We start from the raw sequence: 15894 nt of genomic DNA, 5'->3' as shown, positions 1-15894 counted from the left end.
ATAACCGGTGTTTTCCAATATCCATACCAGGAAGTCACCATAGAAATTTCTGCCTAAATAAAGAAGGGCTTTCTTAAAGCCAAGGGTCCAAATCATAGATTTATCTGATTGTGTCACAGCGAGGCAGAGCTGAGTTTGAGGAACAGAAGAACCGCTTAAAATCAGAAGACTCAAGGCCTGGGGCTGTAGCCATAATTTTCCAAGGCACTTATTGAGCACCTAACTGCACATGGCATTGCTGAGAGCCGCATTGCACAGGGCTGAACACACATGTCCAGATAGATGCATTCTGTAGCCACAGTCCCAAGCTGTGGGCCACAGAGAGTCTGGGTGGCCAGAGAGAGTGACTTAGAGGAAGTCCAAAATCCACATGTCTCCAATGTGCCGCCTGTGGACAGAATGAAGCATTTTTATTGCATGTATGTGCCATTATCTTTTTTTTTTTTTAAAGGGTCATGCACTTGTTAAAAGTGCTTTAAATGTTTTTTTTATTTTATTTTTTAATTTTTTTAACATCTTTATTGGAGTATAATTGCTTTACAATGGTGTGTTAGTTTCTGCTTTATAACAAAGTGAATCAGTTATACATATACATATGTTCCCATATCTTTTCCCTCTTGCATCTCCCTCCCTCCCACCCTCCCTATCCCACCCCTCTAGGTGGTCACAAAGCACCGAGCTGATCTCCCTGTGCTATGCAGTTGCTTCCCACTAGAGTGAAGTAAGTCAGAAAGAGAAAAACAAATACAGTATGCTAACACATATATACGGAATCTAAGAAGAAAAAAAAAAGGTCATGAAGAACCTAGCGGTAAGACGGGAATAAAGACACAGACCTACTAGAGAATGGACTTGAGGATATGGGGAGGGGGAAGGGTAAGCTGTGACAAAGTGAGAGAGTGGCACGGACATATATACACTACCAAACGTAAAATAGATAGTATGTGCCATTATCTTTCAAATATATGCAGATGCAGAAGAAGCAGCCGCTTAAGAATGTTACTGAATTCAATGCATTCTTTTGCATTTACGTATTTTCCCAGAGAAACAGATAAAAAATATAACTGCTAATATGTAGGGGACAGAATTCACTGAAAATCACTCTCTTTATCTCTCTCTCTCTCCATCATTAAAAAGAATATATGTAAAAATATGCATGGCAGGGCTTCCCTGGTGGCTCAGTGGTTGAGAATCCGCCTGCCAATGCAGGGGACACGGGTTCGAGCCCTGGTCTGGGAAGATCCCACATGCCGCGGAGCAACTGGGCCCTTGAGCCACATTTACTGAGCCTGCGCGTCTGGAGCCTGTGCTCCGCAACAAGAGAGGCCGTGATAGTGAGAGGCCCGCGCACCGCGATGAAGAGTGGCCCCCGCTCGCCGCAACTAGAGAAAGCCCTCGCACAGAAATGAAGACCCAACACAGCCAAAAATAAATAAATAAACAAATAAAATTTAAAAAAAAAACACAAAAAAAACCCCACATACACATCCACATCAAGCTCTCCCCACACACATTGACTTGGACCATATGCTTCTCAAATTAAAAAAAAAAAAAAAAAAAATGGATGGCAGAACATTAAATCCAGATGTAAACCAATGTTGGAATAGCCATCTTGGCTAAAGTTTAAACCATTGAAATCTGGCTCCTGGCTAATGTGAGAAGCGTGTGCATGCTCACGAGGGAAGTGATAATTTTGTTGGTACTAGTTTGGGTACCTTATTATCTGTTTCATCTGAATACCACCTACCACCCCAGCCTGCCAGCCTTTGTGAGTTAAGCTTTTCGGTCCTTAACCCTCCCTGTCCATTCTTGTTGCAGACATCTGTATGATTTCTCATATGAACCATTTATGGATTCTGACCGTAACCTCAAATACAAGTCTAGGTACATGTGTGTTTAAAGGGCTGGAAAGCATACTCAGCAGGACGTCATAAGAAGTCTGGCTCCTCCCAGGAGAAAGGCCTCTAAGCAACACAGAGATATCAGGAGAAAGACCTGGGATCTGGGGAAAAAACGTCCAATCTTGCCTATGGGGGACAGAAATCAGCCGGAGAAATAAAGAGAATTTCATTCCAAGGTAGGAGAATTCAGAGTTCAATAATATACTATGCTATTAATAATGAAGAGTTCTATCTATTGAATCCCAAAGTCCACCAAGCTTTGTGCCAGGCACACTATGTGTTATTCCATTAACCCAGGGAGTAATTTTCCCCCCAGGAAAAAACACTGGGCAATGTCTAAAGACTTTTTTGGTTGTCACGTTATAGGGGTGCTACGAGCATCTAGCAGTGTAGACCAGGGATGCTGCTAAACATTTTAAAACGCACAAGTCAGCCCCCCCACAAAGAATTTTCTGGCCCAGAATGTCAACAGTGCTGAGGCTGAGAAACCCTGCGCTAAACCATCCTAATCACTCTAGAAAGGAGGAATTATCGGCCTCGTTATAGAGGAGGAAACTGAGAGCTGTAATGTCCCACAACCCAAGTCATATCGCCAGGATCTGGATCGGACCTGTTTCACTCCCTTAAACCCAGGTATCTGCTGTATTATCTTGAAGATGGAAATGACCTCCTCATTTCCCAAATAAGGAAATTGAGGCTCAGATGCCAAGTGTCTTGCTCTGTATCTCACTGCTACTGGTGATTCTTTGTCCCTTCACAGTTCAAGGTCTGTGATGATGACTAATCACAAATGACTTCACCTCAAACCATGAAGCTGCCAACAAATGTCTCTTTCTCTTGTCCGTTAACCATTACACCCCTAGTAATTAACTTCTTGTTTCTGCTCCTTTAACACTGTAATCTGGTGGTTTTATTGCTCACGTCTAATTCACTAGCTTAATCAATCATTATTAAGCTCCTTCTGTATGCTAAGCACTGTAAAGGTGCGGGATATAAATGGGTCAGAATGCAAATGGAAGAGAACTGCAAGTTCAGGGGTTGGCAAACCATAGCCCAAGGAGTGCCTGTTTTTGTAAATAAAGTTTTATTGGAACACAACCACGCCCATTCATTTACCTATTGTCTATGGCTGCTTTCACATTACAGCAGCAGAGCTGAGGAATTATGACAGATACCCTATGGTCCCCAAAGCCTACAATATTTACTAGCTGGCCCTTGACAGGAAAAGTTTGCCAACTCCTACACTAGCTCCATCATTCAAGCCACAAGAGCAAGCACTGAAGTGAACTCCCAACTGAATCAAGAAGCACTTTCTTTCATCTCCATGTGCAGCTATAATATCTATTGGCAGTGGCGGGAATCCTAAGTGTTTAATGCTAATACACATCTAAAACTCAAAAACACTGGGTAATGTCTAAAGACTTCTTTAGTTGTCACATTGTAGGGGTACTACGAGCAAACATTTTGATCCTTAAAAATACTTTCTGATCCTCTAGAGCCTATTATAAATAGATCTTCAAATGCATTTCAAATGTATATTATTTCTATTTTGCTATCAGAGGTCTGGGAAGCCTCTAGCGACTGCTCCTCATCACACTGAAAGGAAACAGAGATCAGAGTCCCAGCTGATAGGTTAGCTGCTTAGGTGTCAGTTAACTAAGCAGGTTGTCTGCTGCGCTACAGAGGCCTCCGGGTTGATACTTCCTCTCCACTCTCCTTGGGTGCACAGCAAAAGACCCCATTCTGATTTTCCCTGAGTTTTCTGCCACACTGTTGGACTTCAGTCTGTGGATGAGATTCCACTGATCTGAGTACAAGGTCTAGATGTGAACTTGGAGTAGCAGGAGGTCCACCAACTATATAGGCAGTTACAGCCACAACAGCATTGAGAACATGTGCCTACACAGCCAAGAGTTTAGGTGGACAATTTAAACCAACATGTTTTGGATGGATGTTAACTCAAAGACTCTGATAAAAGAGATCCTAAAGGTTTCAAAGTGTCTCCCTGAAGGGGCAATGAAGAGAGGGAAATTAGGCAGATTTACTGTGATGGCTACATCCTGCCCCCGACACTCAGAGAGTACACACATCCACATGCTAAGACCATAGGTCCCCTCACAGACGTGCTTCCCGTATTCAAAAATCCTAAATGACGGTGGTGTCAGGTGGAAAAAATTGTCCTCCATACGAAAGTCATTCCCAGATCCAATAAGACAATCAGGAAGTTCCCAGGGTGCAAACCTGCTCCGGTTTACAGGTCCTTAACTGCTTTTAAGGGAGGCCAGAAGAAGAGAAACGCTACGTTCAGGCATGAATAAGATAGATCATTGAAAGAGAAGTCAAATGATTGAAAACCCCACGGAGAGGATGAAAGAATTTAGTGTAAAAAATAAGATTAAATCTGTAAAACTGGATTGTCCCTTTACCATGGGTAGACACTGGACATGGGAGCTCAGAGTATGAGAGCACAGTCTTGGGGTGATGGTGTCACCATCCAGGTCTTACAAGACAGGGTGGCCCATGCTCAAGAGGGCTTGGCCAAGGCAAGGTCAGATCTCACCTAATCATAAGTTCCAGGGCAGCCCTCTGCCACCATTGTGCAGTCACAGTGGGATCTTGCAGTGGGAGAAAGACAGGAGAATTTGGTTCAATGACAAGCTCAACAATCTTGAACAAATCAGTTTAAATCACTGTCCCTCAGTTTCCTTATTTGAGAAATAGATTGCTGTGTTTACTTCAATTCCATCCTATGGGCCAGTTGGTAGGATCCACAGAGACAATGCCTGTGCAAGTCTCCGTATACTGCAAAGATCTGCAATGATCTACAAAGATCTGGGTAGTGATATACTCTAGTGCTTCCCTAGTGCCTCCTGGGTGCAAAGGAAAGAAGAGTGGATAAAAGCAGCAGAACCCTGGAAAAAGGATTCTGAGCATTGGCTTTGTGAACTGAGGATGCTAGACCAAGCTTTTGCTTTAGAGGCAAGGTGATAACACTGAAAGTGTTGAAGGGTGGATTTTGAGTTATCCCATGGTGGAACCAACCCATGAATCGACCAGCTGAGTTTTAACAAGGTTCTATTCTATTGGTCCATGATAATGACCCACACTGTAGAAAAGCTGACCAGAAATAATGATCCTTCTCCAGAGGACTTCCATTAAGACTTGAACATGCCTCCTTGCAGGGCTGCCTGGTACCAAGTCAAATTGTGAACAGAGCAATCCGAGCACGTCTGCTAGCTAATGGGCTAACAGTCTCTACAAAATGTCAGCCAGGCCTTGCCTTTCTGTTAACTCCCAAATCTAAAGCTGTGTCGAAAAATATTCCCAGTTTTGTCTTGCTTCGCATGGTAAACCTTGTAGGAACAGGAAAAGCAATCTACTTGATGAATGCATTAATTAAGATAATCAGTATACATATAATCACAGGTCAGTTCTCCCCAGCCATCATTCATCAAGCTCTATGGTGCCACAATTGCACTCTCCAGGGTCAGTATCAAATTTCTAAATTTCATACCTTGCTATCATCAGGAAATGGTGAGCACAGAATTTCGAATGGCAAGAATGAGGGGGAAAGGGTGACATAAATCCCACTGTGTTCCAAGTTGCACTTACTGAATTAAAGACACCATCCTCAATGGTTTAAAAAAAATTCAAGTTAATCAAGGAAAATGAACTAATTCATTTGTTGCAGCTGACAAGAAGCCCCAGCCTTGGCCAGGAAGATAATATATACAAGGGGTGAGCTTACTTTGAAAGATGCAGAGCTATACCTGCATTGAAATTCATATCTTTTCTTGTTCTATTTGGAGGAAAAAACCCAACTATTATTCAGGGTCTAAACCCTGTATCATCCACATCTTCTTTCTCCTTAAGAAATGCTCTTTGAGGGAGAAGGTCCCAGCCAGCAGCTATTCTCTGCAGTATCCAATCCCAACCTACCCCCAAAGTTGCACTCTAATAATCTCTCATGGGCAGTTTAACCTTAGTAGAGAATTTAATGTATTTTCCCAGCATGCTTTTCTTACATATTGCCACTGTCATGTACATCTGTGAAGGCTTCTGTATTTGTCACTTCATCATCTATTTTCCCATTACACCTGTCTAGACCTTTATTATAAAATGTAATTATACTTCCATGTCAGTCACACCTACTAGCCTACGAGCTCCAAGATAACTTGCTCCATATCTTATTAAATCTGTGGTCCCTGAACCTATGTGCTCAATCTCTCAAGCTAGATGGAGACAGAGAGAAGAAAGGAGGAAAGGAAGAAAAGAAAAAAGAAGGGGAGTGGGAAGGTTGGTCTGTAAGCAAAAAGACAAAGCCATCCTCCTGGCATGTCTCTGTGCTGCCTGGCACAATATCTCAATATTCTTTTTTTTTTTTAATTTATTTTTGGCTGTGTTGGGTCTTCGTTTCTGCATGTGGGCTTTCTCTAGTTGTGGCGAGCAGGGGCTACTCTCCGTTGCGGTGCACGGGCTTCTCATTGCGGTGGCTTCTCTTGTTGCAGAGTATGGGCTCTAGGCACACGGGCTTCAGTAGTTGCAGCACGTGGGCTCAGTAGTTGCAGCACGCAGGCCCTAGAGTGCATGGGCTTCAGTAGTTGTGGCACATGGGCTCAGTAGTTGCGGTGCGCAGGCTTAGTTGTTATGTGGAATGTGGCATCTTCCTGGACCAGGGATTGAACCCGTGTCCCCTGCACTGGCAGGCAGATTCTTAACTAGCACGCCACTAGGGTAGTCCTCAATATTCTTGCTGTAGTGAAGCAGGTGGGCTCCAGGGTCAGCTGAACCTGTGTTCCAATCCAGCAGAAGACCACTGTCTAGATCTTGGAAAAGCAACTAAACCTTTCTAAGCCTCAGTTTCTTCATTTGTAGAATGGAGGTGAGAACATTATCTAACTCGCTGTGATAGGAAAGTCAGATGAGAAAATGTCATCAATCACACCCCACAGAGTCTGGGAAAGTCCAGAAAAAAAAAAAAAAAAAAGCCTCAACAGATGCTGGCTATTGCTATCACTATCCTCTTGGATAATCTTCAAAGTCTCTGCAGCTCCCCAGTTCTGATCCTGCAACATCCCTTTTCCTAAAAATGAGTCAACCCCCTGCTAAGAAGCTCTGGGGGCCACTGTCCCCTTTCCATGAAACTTTCAGTCCTCTCTGTGACTCCCTCCAGCTGAAGCCCAGCAGCAAGGCAGAGAGAAGGGAGATTCTCACATGTGAACATGGCTCAGCCACTGAACTGCCCTCTTACCTCTGGCCAGACACCAGTCCTTCCTGGCTACAGACTCTCTGGCAGTGACAAAGCATCTTTCGTACGGGGGAGCGCTGAGGATTTATGATCAATGACTTAGTGTCTGACATGCAAATCCTAACTATAATTGCCACAACGCCAGCTTTAGAACAAAAATGATTTCTTGGGCAGGAATGGGAAAAACTATGCAAAGCTGTACAGCATCCTGGCTGGGACAGCAGGGAGTCTCTGGAGGCACGTTTACTTGGGTGTATATCCTGGCTCTGCCACTCGCTAGCTTGGTGACACTGGGCAAGTCACATAACCTTCCTGGGCCTCAATTTTCTCATCTGTAAGGTGGCCAACCCAGGACTTACCTCAGAAGGTAGATAAAAGGATTAACTGAGATAATACAGGGAAAGGGTTTAGAACAGTGTTGACCTATGGCAAATAAACACAATTAAAACCATCTGTCATTAAACCAATGATCTTCATGTAAAACATGACAAGTCGACCGAATTCCGCACACTCTGTAATTTAAAATATCATGGATTCATTCATTCATTCAGTCAGTCAGTCAACAACTATTTACTGAGCTCTTGTTATGTGCCAGGCACTGTTCTAGGTGCTGTGAATGGAGCAGAAGACAAACAGATGAAACTCTCTGGTCTCACAGAGGCGCCATCCTAAGACTCACAACTGGGGCCTCCTCTAATGCCTGGCATAAAGAGTGGTTCTCAGCCAGGGATGATGGGGCCCCCAGTGGATATTTGGCAACATCTGGAGACATTTTTGGTTGTTACAACTGGGGTGTGGAAGGTTCTACTGGCATCTAGTGGGCAGAGGCCAGGCATGCTGCTAAACATCCTACAAGGCACACAATGCCTCCCCCCCAACAAAGAGTTATCCTGCAGATGACAACAGTGCCAAGACTGGGAAACCCTAGTGTAAAGGAATCTGTGAGTAGTTATAGGTCTTTTGTTGGGCGTGGTCTTGGGCCACTGGGGGCCACCGAGGCCACTGGGAGAGAACTCGGAAAAGGGAAAGATATGGGTAGGAGGGAGAAAAATAGGACCACAGGATACCAGCTTTGCCTGGAATCATCCCTCCCAAGAGAGAATGCATACAAAGTCTGAGAAGCAGGAGGTCCCAACGCCAGGATCAGTATGGTTCTTTTCGTTGGTGACAGGTGACCCTTGGGTTGCTCACCTTGCAAGCAGGACCCAATTCCCTCTTGGTCAGTTAACCTCACACCTAAGGGAGAGGTACTCCTGCTTCCCTATGATTTCACATAAGGACCCAGAAATTATCATCAGTTTAGGAAAACATTAATTAAGAATGGAGACAAGCCTACAGCTCCGTCAACCTTCCTAATGAACAAACCGAAAGATATTTCTGATTTAGGAGACAATACAGGTTTAAACAGCGGAGAGCCCCGGTGGGTTTGAATTCCTGGATCAGTCACTACCAGCCGAGTGACCCTGGGCATCAAAGTGAGATGAGTAAGAGCATGGACTCCGGAGCCAGAGCCTGGTCACTTAATGGCCCTTTGGCAAGTAATAGATCATTTTCATGCCTCGGTTTTCTCATACGTAAAATGGGTACAATGATACCTGCCTTATAAGTCATTACAAAAATTAAATGCATTAATTCAGAGAAGCACGTAGAACAGTACCTAGCTCCGAGCAAGACTATGTCAAAGCTTGCTGTCATCATCACCATCGTTGTCATTACTATGTCATGGTAGACAGGTGACCTAACCTCTCTGAGTCCCAGTCAGTTTCCTCTTTTCAAAAATGGGCACAACAGTTGTCACTTCATTGGGCTCCAGATACAATTATGCATGTTAAGCACCCGGGAAAGTACTTAACATGTTGGAAGTCCTTATTGTTATTATTTATTGAAACGTTTGACAAAGCACTGAAACTAGTTCTAATTTAGTCCTACATTACACTATTCACCTTCACTGAAAAGAAAATTACATGGTATCAGGATGGTTCCAGAACCCCCAGTGTCTTGTGATGTACCCAAGAGGTGAGCTCCGAGAGCCATAATGAAGTGCCGAGGGTGAGTGTAAAATATTAGCTCTGGACCCACCTTCCTTTAGAGGGCACTTTGCTCTTAATGATTCACATTACTTCAAACAATCTGTAGAGCTGAGACAATATTGGGAATGGAAGGCCTTTACATCCCCTTCACTCCAGCACTTGCTCTGGTGGAAGAGGAGAGAAGGGGTAGGAGCTGGGCGGGTAGCCCCTCCTCCCATTTCTCTCCATCCTCTCAGCCTGACAGCCCATCACAGAAGGGGCAGAGGCCTCGGGGGCGCTTTGCTGGCAGACCTGCCTGTTACAAGCTCCATACGAGCTTTCGTGCTAGGGTCTCAACTCATTGGAGGGTGAAGGGGACAGGGGCTTTTCAGAAGTCTGACCCAAAGGTCCAGCAAGGCCAAGTCAACAAAGACACTAAAACAAATTGAGAACCAATGATATCCCATCACACGGAAGCCACCTGCTCAAACAGTTGTTCTTGCCAAACTCATTAAAACTACATTCAGCTTCTTTCATGTTTCTAGCAGCTCAGGATTTCAAGGGGGGAAGCAAGAATGCCCACAGAGCACAGCCTGGAGTCTGCCACCGAGATCTGAGGTTGCATCAAACAAGCAAGAATGTTCTGGTCTCATCCAACCACATGGGGAAGAAGAAGAGATTCCTTTGCCTGATCTCCCTCCAGCTTCTCCACAGTCAAGATGGGCCTGGCAGGGGACCTTGAGGATGGTGACATGAGCCAGTGGGACACTTACCTGCCCTGAATTGTCAGGTACAATCTGCGGCAATGGATGGTCACCCTCTTGGCTTCAGGGAAGCTGTCTTTTCCTAAATGATTCTGCCTGAACCCTCTTTGCCTGCATTTCCGATGACTAGGACATTGCAATGACTGCTGTTGGTGGCACCCCTTGTCATCCCATGTGTTACCCTTGTCATCCCATGTGTTACTCACCCTAATATCCAGCCCAAACAGTATGGACTAATTTTCATTTACAGGATCACTTACAAACCCATTCCCTGGCCTCAGCGGGCAGAACGAGTTCCATTCTTGCCTGATGGATGGCAGGGGGTGAGAAGCCAAGCACTAATGCTCACACAAACCAATACTGGAAAAGGTCTGAAAAGCACTGAGAAATTCATGTTGATTTCACTTGCCTTAGCTATATAACTCAGGAATAAATATAAATGAAACATGCAGTGAATATGGCCGGGACCCAGGCTTGACCTTCTGGGCCCCATATGACTTGCATGGTGAGCAGGAAATGTTTCAACGAGCACTCCCCACCTGCCAAGGCCATCTGCGAGATGCTCAATGGCAGCCAGGAAGTCACAACTTATAAGCTACAGGATTCCTCAAAAGTGCCAGCAGTCTTGGGGAGTAGAGGGGGGATAGGCATGGGGAGAACATGCCTTGTCTTACACTGGGAGGATGTGTGACTAGCCTCCTATTATAAAAATCAGATTGGCTCAAACTTAGTATCAAAGAAGTTTTGAAAAGCCTCAGTAAATCCTGAAATGCTGGAAGTGTGAAATTAACCAGAACCAGAGACTTGACTTAAGGGGTCTTCCAAAGGCATTTTCCAAAGACAATGGAAAGACAGTAAATAATAGTCAATCAATAACCAATTTCAACCACGCTGTACTGATCTGTACGTATTCTCTTTGTGACCATGCATGGTGATTTTCAGGAAGAATTTTGAAGTCCCATCTCATGACAGCCTACCAGATTGGGAAAAGACAGACAAGTCTCTTTCAGCCCATTGATATGGCTGGAAAACCAAGCCATAGGTACTGAATGAGCTCTGTAACTTACAGGTGAGCTAACAGAAGGCCCCCGAGATTCCGCCACATTTTGTTCCATCCTCTCTGCCATGTGAAAATCCTCTTCTCAAAAAAGATAAACGTCTGCTTGGGAAAACAAGAGTATGTAGAGGCAGAACAAATTGGGAAGGGGATGCCAAAGGGGATACTTTGATTTTGAAAAGCAACAGCGTCTAGCATCTCTGCACGCTACTCACACATTCAATTCAGTCCCAAGGTAATTTCTACTTCACCAAAGAGTTTCCAGTGTTATAGTAATGCTAGATAAGAGCCATCAGACCTGAAGTAACAGCCTATTTTAATGCCTGGGGAGAAAAAAAATAAAACTTGCATCTATTTATGGAAATTTACAAAGGTGTAAGAAAATGACACTTTTCCCCATCCCCATCTAACAAATGCAGTGAACAGTAAGTCCTCAACACCCAAGAAAGATGCCATGAGCATTTCCACTTACATAGGCATATAAATACAATTATTTCCTTAAAAAAAACAAACCACAAAAATATTGGCAGTAGGTATACATCCTACTGGGCGTAGGTATTTTACGTTGTATACAGTTAAACACCTATTTGAATTGGGTACGATGGAACTTAATTGTTTTATTCTATGCATAGCAAAGCGACCAATTGAATCTAATATTAGCCATTCATCAGATAACACATTTTCAGAGAAACAAACTGCTATATTTTCCCCTCAAAGAATAGCAAGCATCTTAAACACATTTCCCAGAGATGTTACGCCGAGGAAAACAGCTTAGAAATGTGACTTTAAACAAATCCCTTCTCTGGCTACCGACAACAAGACAAATTGGAACAACTGCTTGGCTCTATTCTTTCCAAGGCTCCTTCTGTCCACCTGTCAAAGGCAGTTGTGACCCCAACCAACCTAAGAGGCAGCTCTGGAGCCTTGAGATGTGCCACGCTGCGCGGATACCCTATGCTTCGCACGCCAGCATCCTCATTAGGGATTATCCGACTCACTTGAAGCAGGGAGAGAGGAGATGGGCTGGCTGCCAAGTGTTTCTTTCAACACAGATTCTGAAAGAAGATCCTGCAAAGTGCCGAAAGCCCAGATTTTCAGCACTTCACTTTCTACACTCTGTTACATAGCAACCATGCCAGCTCACAGAGGGTACCAACCAAGTTAATATTTTGTTTAAATGACACACTGCATTAACTCTCTAGGAAAACCCAAGTTTTCTTCATCAACGTACCTACTGTCAGATATCCTCACTGGAACCAAACATCCACTGGTGGATTGACGAGCTTCTTTAATTTATTAACTAAAATTTTTTTAACAAAAAAATCTGAAAATGGATCTAACAGTTTCTCAGCAGGGAGAGCAAAAGGTGACTCTTCCCTGTAACCATTTGGGCTAATATTATTAAAAGGAAATTAGCATGCACTTAATACGTGCATAATGCCCTTTAGTTAAATGATGACTTATACAGTTGCGTTTTGAAAGGTACTCATTTCATTGAAAACCTCGATTTGAAAAGTGATAACTCAATAACGCTAAATGCTCATAGGGTTTGAGCCCATTGACTTGCACCAACACAGACAAAATTAAAACAGAAGACTAATTCGGAAGAATTAGGAACCCCCAGGAACTGAGCTTCTGTGAGCCTTCCTGGAGGTATATGACAAAGAAGCATGAGAAAGCCAATCAACCACACTTTGAAATTAACTTGAGTGAGCCCAGTGCTTTCCTTTAGGAATACGAAAGCACTAGCAAAAGAAACTACCAGACCACCTCTGCAGAAGGTTTCGGTTCCAGCAGAATGCTGCCACATGTCATGAGAACACAAAACAAAACAAAGCAAAATAAAAACAAAAACCCAAAACACTCACAGAGGCTAAATAATGTAAAAAGTACTGTATTGAGGAACTGTTGCCATATATAAGTAAATGATGCCCCACTGGATTTATATGGGGGTCTTGTTTTCTCTTCAACCATCACATTAGTTTAAATTGACATCAATTTAGAGGGATATGTGGCCAACCATCAAGCTGAGTTAAAATCTTCAACATTTTATTTTCTGATTATAAAATCATTAAACTCCCCCTAGTAAAGGTTTTGAAAAATACCAATGGTACACAGAGGAAAAATCAAAACCATCCTGCATCCAACCACCCACAGACAGCCCCTGGCCTGGACAGGCATGTTTCTAAGAATATGAGGAAGCTGCTGGTTTTGTGTGTTTTTAGGGATATCAAGAAATCCAAAAGCCATTTTTCCATTTCCACAGCCTTGTGCATTTTTGTAGGAAAAAAGAAAAAGGAAACAGTCCCCTATTGCTCCACTACAACAATTTAACCATCAGCCAAGTATCACAATTTCCAAGTTGAATGTGTAGATCATTGCGGCACCGACCTCCTTAGCATGCTCAGACTGCAACGAGACCCAGGACTCAGATAAAAGCCACTTAACTTTTCCTCCGCTGAGAAAGGGGTGGATGGTGGGAAATAAACTAGCATTGTTCAGTCCCCCTTACCATGGCTTTTGATTCTTAGCAAAATGCCAGTTCTGCGCTATTTCTTTAAGGTTGAAAGAGTCCCTGCCTATAAAAAGTAAAGCATGACCATGCAGTCTAACAACTTCCCTTTTTTGCCCAGGTGCCAGCAGAGAGCATCTTCCACACACAATGACATAACAAGGGATAAATGACAGAATAACCAGATACCCACCTTGAAAACTGTGCAGCAAGCACCAGGCTCACAACACCTTCCCACCATGACGTCATGCTACTTTGGTACCAAATTACTGCCCCAAGATTCTTGACGGACTCCTGAAGTACCAAGTTAAGATCTGACTTGGAATTGAACATACACTGCTAATGTTCAGGCTTAACATCTCACACCAAAAAAAAAAAAAAAAAGCACACCTACCCCAGGAAGGTAAAGAGGAAACAGAAGCTGATGGAGAGAAGGCATTAATATGAAAACAGACTCTCTCTCTCTCAACACTTCGGGGAAGCCTTTGAAATAACAACAAAACTAGAAAATCTTTCTAAGCCAGTGAGCCTTTGGTACCTCATACTTCATCAAGTGACATATTTACACAAGCGGCCCTCCTGGACTGGATATTTTTTCTGTCATGTTCTGGATTTCAGCAGTTTAGTTTACAATCAAATGATATTAATAACCGGTGACAACGTTTCTTAAAGGGCAATTAGGCGAAAAAAGAAAAGACATCCTGAAAATCCAGCCTACCGTTTTACTTTTTAATTCACAGAAACCAAACAGTATTTTTTTTTCTTTTTTTCTTTTTTTGGATGCTTCCGCCACCTTTAACCCATGCATGAGGGTTTCAGAGCTTCATCACTGTCAATGTCAACACAGACTGTCCTTTTTTTCCCTCCTCCTAACTGCAAAGAGTCCCTTCAAGCGGCGGCTACCTGGAAATCCACCATCTACGCCTTCATTTCGCCAGGAGCCCATCACTCAGCCTTTGAGGTCTAAGATTCCCCACCCCCCCGGAAAGTGCTCACAGTGTTTATATTTGCTGGAAATTTAAACTCCCTGCTGAGCACAGCATCTACTGTTGCATCGATATATTCCACTGCCTGCGCGATCTCAAATGGGGAGAAAATAAAGTCCAGATGCAATCGAGACAAGGGATTTGGCATCCGTGGAGAAAAGTGCAAACCAGTCCAATCCTCTACCCCAAACGCGGCAGCAGAGTCTGGAGCTCCCTCTCCGGGAGTCATTCCAAAGGAAGGAGCCTCCGGAACTGGGGGGGAGCTGTGGCATTCACCCCTGCCGCGGCTGAGGGCAAAGGCCCGGGCATGAAAAGTTTGCCCACGGAGCTGGGGGCTGTGTGCCATCTGAAGGGCGCTTTCTGCTGCCGGTGGGGACGCGCCGGCTGCGCCTCGCTCGCGCTGGCCAGGACAGGCGTGACCGTGTGAACCCGTGCACGTTGCGCCCGGGTTTTCCTTACTGACAGCAGCCTGCAACTCCCAGCAGGGGAGCAGCGCCGGCCACCGCCGGGCGGAAAGGGTTACAAGCCACAATGCAAGGCGGTTTCGCCGCGGCCGTGGGGGCACCGAGTCCCCGGCCCCCTCCGGGTCCGGGTCCTGCTCTCTCGCCTCTCCTCCGCCCCGGGCGCCGTACGATCCCTACCTTGGGCGCTGTGCTGGTGGTTCTCCATGTTCGCCGCCGCCGAGTCCGCTGCCGCCGCCGAGGCGCTGGCCGCTGCTCCCGGGCCCGGGCCGGGGCCGCCGCCGCCGCCGCCGCCGCCGCCGCTCAGTTCCGCCAGTCTCCGGTTGGTGGCCGTGAGTTCGGCTCGCAGGTTGGTCATCTCCTGGCTGGCCGACTGGACCGCCCCATCGATGCGGAGCGCGAGCAGCTTATTGTCTTCCATCATGCTCAGGATTTTGGCCTGGGGGCGAGAGAGGTGACAAAGAGCTGCATGATGCGCCGGGGGCGCGCGGCCGGGCACCCCCGGCTCTACCTGTTGGGTCCCCCGCGGCCCGGCTCCCCCGAGCCCCGACCCCTAGGCACCGGCAGCGCCGGCTCCTCCGGCGCAGGAATGACAGCGGCGCCTCCAGCCGGATCCGCGGCGGTAGCGAGGCGGCGGGGGGAGGAGGAGGAGGAGAAAGAGGAGGAGGAGGAGAAGGAGAAGGAGGAGGAGGAGGAGGAGGAGGAGGAGGAGGAGGAGCAGCGATCGCCTAGACCCCGGCGCCGAGAGCGGCTCGGAGAAGGACACCGCGCGCCGCCCGCACTCTTTCCGTGGAGCCTACCATTCGCTGCGCGCTCGGGAGGGGGCCCGGGCCGGGGGCGGGGCCGCTGCCTCGGCCTCCCGCGCCCCCCACTTCGGGGACACACCCCCCGGGGGGCGAGGGCGGCGGACGGCGGCCCGGCGTGGGCCGAGGTGGCGCCCCTGGCTAGGGGTGGGG

The 15894-nt window shown here is 45.8% G+C and overlaps 1 protein-coding gene across 2 annotated transcripts in view; it reads right to left on the bottom strand.

Moving 5' to 3' along the window:
• KAZN (kazrin, periplakin interacting protein) overlaps nt 1-15568 on the bottom strand; it is a 463767-nt gene extending 448199 nt beyond the window's left edge. Inside the window, exons 1-2 of one of the 2 annotated variants that reach the window (XM_059913777.1) lie at nt 15500-15568; nt 15119-15377 (exon numbers count right to left, since the gene is read on the bottom strand). In XM_059913777.1, coding sequence (XP_059769760.1) covers nt 15119-15362 — 244 coding nt within the window. In that variant the 5' untranslated portion in view covers nt 15363-15377; nt 15500-15568. Of the gene's footprint in view, nt 1-15118; nt 15454-15499 lie in introns of those variants that run through there. The other variant, XM_059913793.1, reaches the window with a different exon arrangement.
• Nucleotides 15569-15894: the final 326 nt, after the last annotated feature.

The sequence above is a fragment of the Balaenoptera ricei genome, chromosome 1, assembly GCF_028023285.1.
Source record: "Balaenoptera ricei isolate mBalRic1 chromosome 1, mBalRic1.hap2, whole genome shotgun sequence".
Taxonomy (NCBI): domain Eukaryota; kingdom Metazoa; phylum Chordata; class Mammalia; order Artiodactyla; family Balaenopteridae; genus Balaenoptera; species Balaenoptera ricei.
Note: the sequence above shows the minus strand (reverse complement) of the source record. Positions and strands in the feature narration are given on the sequence as shown.